The following is a 9695-nucleotide window of genomic DNA, read 5'->3' as shown; positions in this document are numbered from 1 at the left end:
CCCGAGAGGGGTCACTGTGTGGGGATCTGAGAGAGTGGATCAGTGTCCTGGTGATAGACTGCAGGGGCCGAGGTCAGGCCCGAGAGGGGTCACTGTGTGGGGATCTGAGAGAGTGGATCAGTGTCCTGGTGATAGACTGCAGGGGCCGAGGTCAGGCCCGAGAGGGGTCACTGTGTGGGGATCTGAGAGAGTGGATCAGTGTCCTGGTGATAGACTGCAGGGGCCGAGGTCAGGCCCGAGAGGGGTCACTGTGTGGGGATCTGAGAGAGTGGATCAGTGTCCTGGTGATAGACTGCAGGGGCCGAGGTCAGGCCCGAGAGGGGTCACTGTGTGGGGATCTGAGAGAGTGGATCAGTGTCCTGGTGATAGACTGCAGGGGGCGAGGTCAGGCCCGAGAGGGGTCACTGTGTGGGGATCTGAGCTATGGGCTCAAGGCGCAGGCCATCTGTGGATGGGAAGAGGGTTGTCAGCGTCTGGGTTGAAAGCGGGGTGGGGGGTGCATGAGGCAGGGCCTACGTAGGGGTGTGGGTGTCAGTGTCCGGGAGACAGGCAGGGTGGGATGAAGTCGACGTCTAGGTTAAGAAGGTGGCGGGTCAGCGTGCGGTATCAGCTGCCTCCATGGGCAGAGCTGTGACCCTCTTGCTCCCCCTCCAGGAGGCCATGTCGGGCGAGGACTCCGAGGTGCGGACTGTGGCTGAAGATGGCTCCAACGGAGGCAGTGGCTCTCCCAGCCCTGGGGACACACTGCCCTGGAACCTTGGGAAAACGCAGCGGAGCCGGCGAAGTGGAGGTGGCTCTGGGGGCAATGGGAGTGTCTTGGACCCTGCGGAGCGGGCAGTCATTCGCATTGCAGGTAACGCAGAAGGGCTTTGTCTGTCCAACTGGTGAGCACGTGCTTGATGACTGGGCACCTGCTGTGTGCCGTGTGCAGGTGTTCAGACTGGATGAGAGGTCCAAGGAGACCTTCAGGTCAGGGAGGGCTTCTCCTGAGTGCAGACAGCACAGCACCACCTGCTGGTCCTGCCAGGCAGCTGCCTGCGGCCCGAAGTTGGGCTTCATGACAAGAGTCCAGTGTCCAGATGCCACAATGATAATTTCTTGTGCTCCCGGGGCAGAGTGGCCCACCAGACCCCCGGGTCTTGGCTGCTACCATGGGGGGCGGATGCGAGCCCGTAGGAGCACGACAGAAGGGGGTGCCCAGTTGTGGAGAGCCAGGGTGTGGCGTTGTCCCCCAGTAGATGCCAGTCTGGGGAGGAGGTTTGGAAAGACCCAATGAGACGCCTGGGGGAGGGGCGGGCAGCTGGAGGGCAGGCCCTCCCTTTGGGAAGTGGGTGACCTATGGCTGGAGGCCATCAGCAGGATGTGCTGGGAAAGGGAGGAGCCAGCTGAAGCTCAGGCTGCAGAGAACTGACCCCACTCCGCAGACTGGGGCCCCCTCAGGGATATTGAGGCCTCTGGAGAGCAGGGTGGGTCCCTGCAGGAGGCCAGGAGGGTGGCCCCAGGTTTGTTGGGAGAGGGCTGGAAGGCCAGTGGCGGAGCGAGGAGGTGAGGGTGGAGGCGGCCAGCAGCTTGGTTGGTGGAAACAGCAGCTTGTGGCAGCGGAGAGAAGCAGAAGAGTGAAGGAGACTGTCCCCACCCTGCCCCCAGCCTCAGGGGGCCAGCGTGGGTGGTGCCTGACCTTCCAGTCTTTTTCACATGCAGATTTTAAAGAACAAGGTCATTCTTTTCCCACTTGAAAGGGAATGTCCTTTCCCATCCCTGGCCCAACCTCAGCATCACCTGCAAAGTTGCCGAGGGGCGGTGGGGGGCGCGGGCATCTCAGCAGCCTGTTGCGGGTTGGGACAGTCTTCAGCTTTCACTGCCACTAGCTGTGCTGCAGCCACCACCCACGGCAGGGTCTTTGTGCGCCTGTCTGATGATTTTCTTAGGACTGATTCCTAGAAGCGGGGCTTCTGGTCACAGGGCATGTGGCATTTAAGGCTGGACAGAAACATTGCCGGGGGCTTCCAGAAAGAACATTCGACACCCCCGAGAGACTGGGGGGGCTTTGCCAACCTGATGGTGGAAAAGAACTTTTTTTTATTACAAGCATTTTTTTCTTGCTGCGTATGAGGGGACCTTCGCATACTGAAGACACCAACTCTGTCTCCAGTGCGGCGACGGAACAGCTCCAAGTAGCCGCGGAGAGCGAGGGAGGGGTCGCCGGCTGTGCCCGCGGAGCTGGAGAGCGAGGCTGACGGGGGAGGGGCCGCCGCGACCCGGTCGCGAGCGGGAAGGGCTGTGCGCTCGCTGGGACGCGCCGCGGGGACCCGGCCCCGCCCCGCCCGTGGGGCATCCTGGGTGCGGGGCGGGGCGGGGGCCGCCTCTTTAAGCGGCGCGCGCGGCCGCGGGGACAGAGCGGCCGCCGGGGACAGAGGCTCCCCGTGCGCCACAGCGCCGCGCCGCCGCCCGAGCCCGCCGGCATGGCCGCGCTGCTGACGCCCGGCCCGCCGCCCGACGAGCAGGACTTCGTCCAGGCCTACGAGGAGGTGCGGGAGAGGTACAAAGGTACGCGGCCCCGCACCCCGGGGCGCTGCGCGGCGCCGGGTCGGCCAGCCTGGCAGCCCGCTGCTGACCGTCTTGTCCGCGGTGGCCGTCCCGATCGCGGCCCAGACCGAGCCCCGCCACCCTGGCGGCCTCGCCAGCCTTGCTCGCCCCTCTCGGCTGCCGGCGCCCAGGGAAGGGGCGGGCCGCTCGTCGAACCCCCGTGGCCATGCCCTTAATCGGGCATGCTGCGGCCAGGCTGCGGGGGGTGGGCCGCGGGGCCCGCGGGGCGCTCGGGGCTTGTCGGGGTCCAGCCCTCTGAGCCAGTGTCTGGTGTCTGTGCCCAGCAGACACGTGGGTCAAGGCTGAGCTGTCCCCTGCCCCTCCCCTGGGGCGTCCCCGGTGGGGCCAGGGTGGCTGCTGGGCCTGGCAGTGGGTTGCATAGTTGCTGCCTCTCCTCACCTCCCCAAACTGGTGAGGGCTTGGGCTGTCACCCTTCCTTGGCAGGCTCCCCTGTTGCGCCCCTCCTCTGTTCCCTGGGGGCAGCTGTGGGCTGTGGAAGGCAGGGCAGCCCCTCCTTCCTCTCAAGAGGAGCCTCAGAGCGCCCGCACACCCACTCTGTGGCTTTGGCAGACCCCTTGCTCTGCTCCTCACCCACCTGGAGCCTCTGGACCTGCCCAGGCCCTCACTGGGGTCGAAGCCCAGCTGCTCAGCTCTGACTTGGGTCGCTGGACCTAGGCAGGTGTGGTGGACACAGCCCTGGCTCCCAGCCCACAGAGGCTTAGAAGACCGCCTGGGAGTGAGCCGCTGAGGGTCGAGGCAGGAGCCCTGGGCGGAGCTGAGCAGAGCAGGTTCCAGCTCCACGCGGCTGGTTTTGCTGGCTCTGCCCCCAAGGGCAGCTCAGGGAGAGAGGTCCTGCTGGGGCTCTGCCTGCAGCTTCCCCAGCCTCACCAGGCAGGGTAGGTTCCTTGCCCAAGGCTTGTGTCTTCCAGGCGTCCTCTGTTAACAGCTTTCCCGGGCAGGGTGGAAGTGCCGCTGTGGTCCTCCTTGCCAGTGCTGTGGCCAACTTGTTTGCCTGTGTGACCAATTTACCTGGGCCAGGTGGAGACACTCCTGTGACAGTGGACTCCTGAGCCTGACCACTGCACCCTTGGGAGGGCCCACCTGTTGCTCATGTTCTGCCTGGCTGGTTGCCCTGGAGGGTCCACCTGGATGGGTGCAGGGCAGGGAAGTGGCTGACTACCTGGGCCACAGCCTCTTGGCAAACCCCAGGACAGAACTGTTTATGAATTGGCCACTATACAGAATAATGTTTCCTTCTGGAACCTTCCTTCTAGTCAGGTCACTGGGCCGTGTGTGCTGCTGCGGCCTGTCTGGGCATTATGTTGAAGCTGGCCTGGCCTGAGGAGCTGTGTTTCCTTGCTCCCTGTGGTGGGGGCCGACTTCCAGTTTGTCTAGGAGTGGGGTCCAGCTGATCCTTGGAGGTTGCTGGGACCCCACCTCAGCGCCCTCCCTCCCCGGCCTAGCTCCTCAAAGGCTGGGCTTGGTGCTTAGCACCTGGGGCCATCTTGGCCTACATCTGCCTTTTAGGTTTGGTGGCAGAGGCTGACAAGGGGACAGTTGGGGATTCCTGCCTGGTTCCCGCCTGTGGGTGCTGGGGTGCCTGCCTGAAGCGGAACCATCATGTGACAGTGCAGCTGTCTGTGTGGTGGGGGGACAGGGGGGCCTGGTCAGAAAGTGGCAGAGTCACTAAGCAGGAAGGCAGGTGCTGGGACATCCTCAAGCAGGGGTCAAGGGTTAAGAGAGCTTCTGCAGCATTCCAGGAACCCCTGAGTCTCCTTGGTTCCCAGCTTGTGATAAGGAGATGGGCAAGGGGCTGGGTTGGTTGGTGCCAGTGGCTGGCAGCCACAGGCTGAGACCAAGGAGTAGCCTGAGGAGGACAGAGGTGGCCCCATGTGCCCCACACCTCTTCCAGGCCTGACCTCTGTGGGCCTCTAGAGGGCTGAAGCCCGGCCCATCCTGTCCCTGGGGTGGAGGTGCTGTGGGAAGGCTGTCCCCACTGAGGCAAGGCAGGAGGGCATGGCGCCTGACTGGCGGTAGCACCTGAGTCATCTGCAGCATGAGCAGCTCGGGAGGGAGGCGGGAGTACTCCTTTCCCGGGCCCAGCGCAGCACTAGTCGGCTCCGAGCAGGGCAAGGAGGCCTAGGCCAGCTGCTGGGGACCCCTGCCCAGTCCATCACTGAACTGAGGGGCGCTCTGGCTGCTGCCTCTCGGCCTCCTCCCACTCTGGCACTGGCCCTGGCCCCCCAGCCCACCTTTGCCCTGCCCTCCCTCACAGAGACATCACCTTCCCTGTCTGACCCTCACCCCAGTGACTTTCACCCCCACCCCACCACATCTCGGGCCCTGCCCCGGACGTGGCATTCCTAGGTTCTCCCCCCTGGAAATCCCCAGTCTTCCCTGCAGGGTCGGTCACTGCTCCTCCTAGAAAGTTTTTTGTTTGTTTGTTTTGTTTTTGTTTTTTTTCTTCTTCTTTTTTTTTTTTTTTTGAAGATGACCGGTAAGGGGACCTTAACCCTTGACTTGGTGTTGTCAGCACCACGCTCTCCCAAGTGAGCCAACCGGCCATCCCTATATAGGGATCCGAACCCGTGGCCTTGGTGCCATCAGCACCGCACTCTCCCAAGTGAGCCACGGGCCGGCCCCTAGAATGTTTTCAACTCCCTGTCTGCCTGAGCCCCTCAGCCCTCCCCACCCTCCCTGCCTTCTATACAGGGCAGATTCCTGTGGGGCTGAGGCCACTGGGGCGTGTGCTGGGAGAGCTCTGGGCGCCCCTCGGGAGGGGCCAGCTGGCCCAGCTGAGGTGCAAAGAGGTGTCCTGCTCCCCGGCCTCCACAGCCTGGCCTGTGACAGCTCACAGAGGGTGGGCTACTCGGCGATAGGAGCCTGGACAGGCCTGTGGTCAGGTGCAGAAGGGCAGGGAAGGGTTTAGGGGCAGCTGTGATGCAGATGAATGTAGGTGAAGATGTTGGTGAGGAAAGAGCAGCTTGAGCCCCCAAAGCGGCACTGCGCACATGGAGGGCAGCGGCCTGTCCACGGGTCAGGGCGTAAGATGCAGGGTGGGGAGTGGGGGGGGTTGCCATGGGGGCAGGGGGCTGGAGAGGGGCAGAGAGGAGCATCCATGCGCTGCAGGCATGTGCCCAGTGTGTGGCCTGTGCCTTCTTCAAGACTCAGCTGGAGGGGTTCTCCAACCTCCCTTGCAGGCCCCAAGCCTGCCTCTAGACATTGTGCCTAGCACCCTCCTCACAGTCCCCATGCTCTCCCGTCCTGTGCTCTGAGCTTGGTTATCTGTGTCCCTGGCACCAGCCCCAGGCCCTCAGCCAGCATTTGCAGGGCACTTGCACGGGTGAGCGGGCAATGGTGCTGGCGTCGTCTGCAGTGGCTGGAGCTCAACTGGCAGGAGCAGAGGCTGACAGTTATTTGGGGCTCTTTGGAGAGGGCTTTTGATCTGTGTTCGTTGTCAAAAGTAAAACATGCTCAAAAAAACACAAAGCACTATAGAAGTACATAAAGAAAAGTGGTGAAAGTCACACCTCTGGCCCCTGGTATCATGGGCTGGGGCGACCACTGTGTGTGTGAGAGAGAGACACAGAGAGAATACATGGATGTGGCCTCCCCTTTACAGTGAGCTTAGACTGGTTCCCTCTGGAGCTGCTGGCTTTCACTGTCAGCACTGATTAGGTTGACCTCATGCTTATTATTGTTATGTCTTAACAGCAGCTTTATTGCGATGTAATTCACATGCCGTGTGCTTCATTTCAAGTGTACAATTCAGTGGTTTTTGGTATATTCTCAGAGTTGTGCAGCCATCACCTCAATCAATTCCAGAACATTTTCCTCACCTAGTCCCTGGCAACAGTGACCTACTTTCGGTCTTTATGGATGTGCCTGTATTGGATATTTCATATAAATGCAATAATACAATTTTGTTCCTGGCTTCTTTCACTTAGCATAATGTTTTCAAGGTTCGTGATGTTATAGTGCACTTCATTCTTTACTATGGTGGAGTAATATTCCACGGTATGGACATGCCAACTTTGGTTTATGTATTTATTAGTTCACAGATATTTGGGTTGTTTTCACCTTTTGGTTATTATGAATAATGCTACTATGAACATTTGTGTACAGGGCCAGCCCGTGGCTCACTCGGGAGAGCGTGGTGCTGACACCACCAAGTCAAGGGTTACGATCCCCTTACCAGTCATCTTTTAAAACAAAACAAACAAAAACCAAACATTTGTGTACAAGTTTTTGTGTGGATGTATGTTTTTATTTCTCTTGGGTAGATACCTAGGAGTGGAATTGCTGGGTCATGTGATAATTCTATATTTAACCATTTGAAGAACTGCCAGGTTGTTTTCCAAAGTGGCTGTACCATTCTACAATCCCAACAGCATGTATGAAGTTTCCAATTTCTTCACATCTTCACCAACACTTGTTTTATCTGCCTTTGTGATTACAGACATTCAACCCTAGTGGGTGTGAAGTGGTATGTCATTGTGATTTTGATTTGCATTTCCTGATGGCTACTGATGTTGAGCACTTTTTCATGTGCTTGTTGGACATTCGTATATATATATATATTTTTTTTCCGTGACCGGCGCTCAGCCAGGGAGTGCACCGGTCATTCCTATATAGGATCCGAACCCGCGGCGGGAGCGTCGCCGCGCTGCTAACGCAGCACGCTACCGAGTGCGCCACGGGCTCAGCCCATTCGTATATTTTTTGGAGAAAAGTCTTGTTAGATCCTTTGTCCATTTTAAAATTGGGTTTTTGTGTCTACAGCCATAGTACCCTGAATGCGTCCAATCTCATCTGATCTTGAAAACTGGGCTTTTGTCTTTTTCTCATTGAGTTGTGTTCTTTATGTATTCTAGATACAAATCCCTTATCAGATATATGATTTAAAATTTTTTTCTCTGATTCTATGGGTTGCCTTTTCACTTTCTTGACAGGGTTATTTGAAGCACATAAGGTTTAATTATTATGAGTCCAGTTTGTCTACTTTTTTCTTGGCTGCTTGTCCTTTTGGTGTTATATCTGAGAAACCATTGCCCAATCCAAAGTCACAAAGACTTATGCCTATGTTTTCTTCTAAGAGTTTTATGGTTTTGAATTAATTTTGTGTATGGCATGAGGTAGGGGTCCAACTTCACTCTTTTGCATGTGGATATCCAGTTGTCCCAGTACCATTTGTTGAAGAGACTGTCCTATCCCTGTTGAATGGTTTTGGCACTCTCACACTTTATGATGACTACAAAATATTCCATTATATGGAAGTAACACAGTTTATTTACTTGATCTTCTTAGATGGACATTGTACTTATCATTAAAAAGATTGTATTTCTAAATTGCTCTCCAGTGTAAATGTACCCAGCAGATATGAGAAAGACATTCTCTGTCACTTGCGCATCTGATTGATGAAATATTCTAATTTGCCTTAGTTTGTATTCTTTGATTATTAGTTAATGGGAGCATCATTCTATAGAGTACTGGCTGTTTGCATATTTTCTTTTATGAGTTGCCTATTCAAAAGCACTATTTGTTTCTCTGTAAGGCGTTTTGTTTCTTTTTGACTTGTGAGAGCTCTTTACATGTGATGAATTTTGACTTCCTTGTATATTACATACATTTCAAATTTTTCTGTTATTTTTTAAAAGTAAACCTTTTATTGCAGTGTAACATTTCTACAGAAGAGTGCACAAATCATATGTATAAAGCTTAAGTTTCAAATTTGCCTTGGAATCAACACCCAGATCCTGAAGCAGAGTTTTTTAGTTCCTTGAAAGTTTCCCTGTGTCCCCAGTCGCTGTCCTGACATCTCACACTATGGATCAGTTTTGGTTTAATTCTTCCTGTGGTGTCTTTAGCCATATCAGTTTTTAAAATCCACCTGTCTTTTATTCTATGGTCTCTGGATTTTGTGCTGTGCTGAGAATGGCTTTGTTTTATAAAAACATCCCTGAGGTTTCCTTCCAGTACCGGCACACAGTTTTTTAACATCTCATCTCTAATTTGTGTGGAACTTGTTTTGGGCTGAGGTATGTAGGGGACTCTGGGTGTCGTTCTCTCAGGGTCTGGATGTGGATTTGTGGGTAATGAGGAGGATTTTAAACCTCTCCTCTCCCACCAAACTCAGCTTCCTCAGGGCAGGGTCCATGTCCTGCTGCCTCCTGTAGCCCAGAGACAAGCCCTGCCCTGTTCTGTGGCAGGTGTAGCTCGGAAGGAGCTGGAGGATGGGAGGGACAGGTGGACTCCCCACTGGCCCCCTGCAGGGATCCTGGCCTGTTAGGAAGACTCCTCGGGTGCCCGCAGAGAAGCTGCCGCAGGGAGACCCTGGGGGCGGCAGTGAGGTGGAGAGCAGGCTGGGCACGGAGGTGGCGTGTCTGTGATGGCGCATGGAAGAACAGCAGTTGAGCTTTGGACGCATAACGTGAGAGTTTACCGTGGGACAGGAATGCACACGGAGACACCAAGAGGCTGGAAAATGCTTGACTGAGCTGGGGGAGGCCATGCTGGGGACAGTGCTTTGGGCCATCTCTGGGGAAAGCCATGGACTTGAGCTCTGAGCCTGGGGTCCTCCAGAGTCTAAAGGCCCATGAGAAGCAGCTGGGAAGCAGGGTGGTGGACAGGGACAGGAGCAGAGCCACCCCATGGGGTCCTGGCAGCCTAGTGCAGGAGGAAGGAGCGTGATGAACTGGGGAGGGCCACCTGGGCGCGAGGTCTCAAGAGAAGAATGAGGCCTGCAGACTGTCTGGGACCAGGTGATAAGGGACATTGGGGACTTTAGTGAGACTGCTTGGAGGTGTAGTCAGATTGGAGGTGCCGAGGGGTGCGTGGGAGGTCTCAGTAGGCTGTGCTGGTGTGGGGTTCGGCGGGTTGAGCAGCATGGGAGGGAGGACGCCCTCCGGGATGGTGTCCCGGAGGCCATGCCATGTGCAGCGCAGCCTTGGCAGAACACTGGCCCCAAGTCCCTGGGGAAGGAGAGGGTCTGGCCTGAGGGGCGTCCATGCCCAGGCCCAGCACTGGGTGGTTTCTCTTGTTACCCAGCCACACCTGTCACAGGCCAGTTGTGATTGCCACTTGCCCCTGAGGGCCCTGTGGTTCAGAGT

The 9695-nt window shown here is 56.6% G+C and overlaps 1 protein-coding gene across 4 annotated transcripts in view; it reads left to right on the top strand.

Moving 5' to 3' along the window:
- The first annotated feature begins 660 nt into the window (after window positions 1-660).
- PLEC (plectin) overlaps window positions 661-9695 on the top strand; it is a 58433-nt gene continuing 49398 nt past the window's right edge. For 2 of the 4 annotated variants that reach the window (XM_063079783.1, XM_063079782.1), the window contains exon 1: window positions 661-853. In XM_063079783.1, the coding sequence (XP_062935853.1) occupies window positions 661-853 (193 nt within the window). Of the gene's footprint in view, window positions 854-2395; window positions 2548-9695 lie in introns of those variants that run through there. The other 2 variants (XM_063079789.1, XM_063079788.1) reach the window with 1 other exon arrangement.

Source organism: Cynocephalus volans, chromosome 15, assembly GCF_027409185.1.
Source record: "Cynocephalus volans isolate mCynVol1 chromosome 15, mCynVol1.pri, whole genome shotgun sequence".
Classification (NCBI taxonomy): Eukaryota; Metazoa; Chordata; class Mammalia; order Dermoptera; family Cynocephalidae; genus Cynocephalus; species Cynocephalus volans.
The sequence above is the reverse complement of the archived record's forward strand: the minus strand, read 5'-3'. Positions and strand labels throughout refer to the sequence as shown.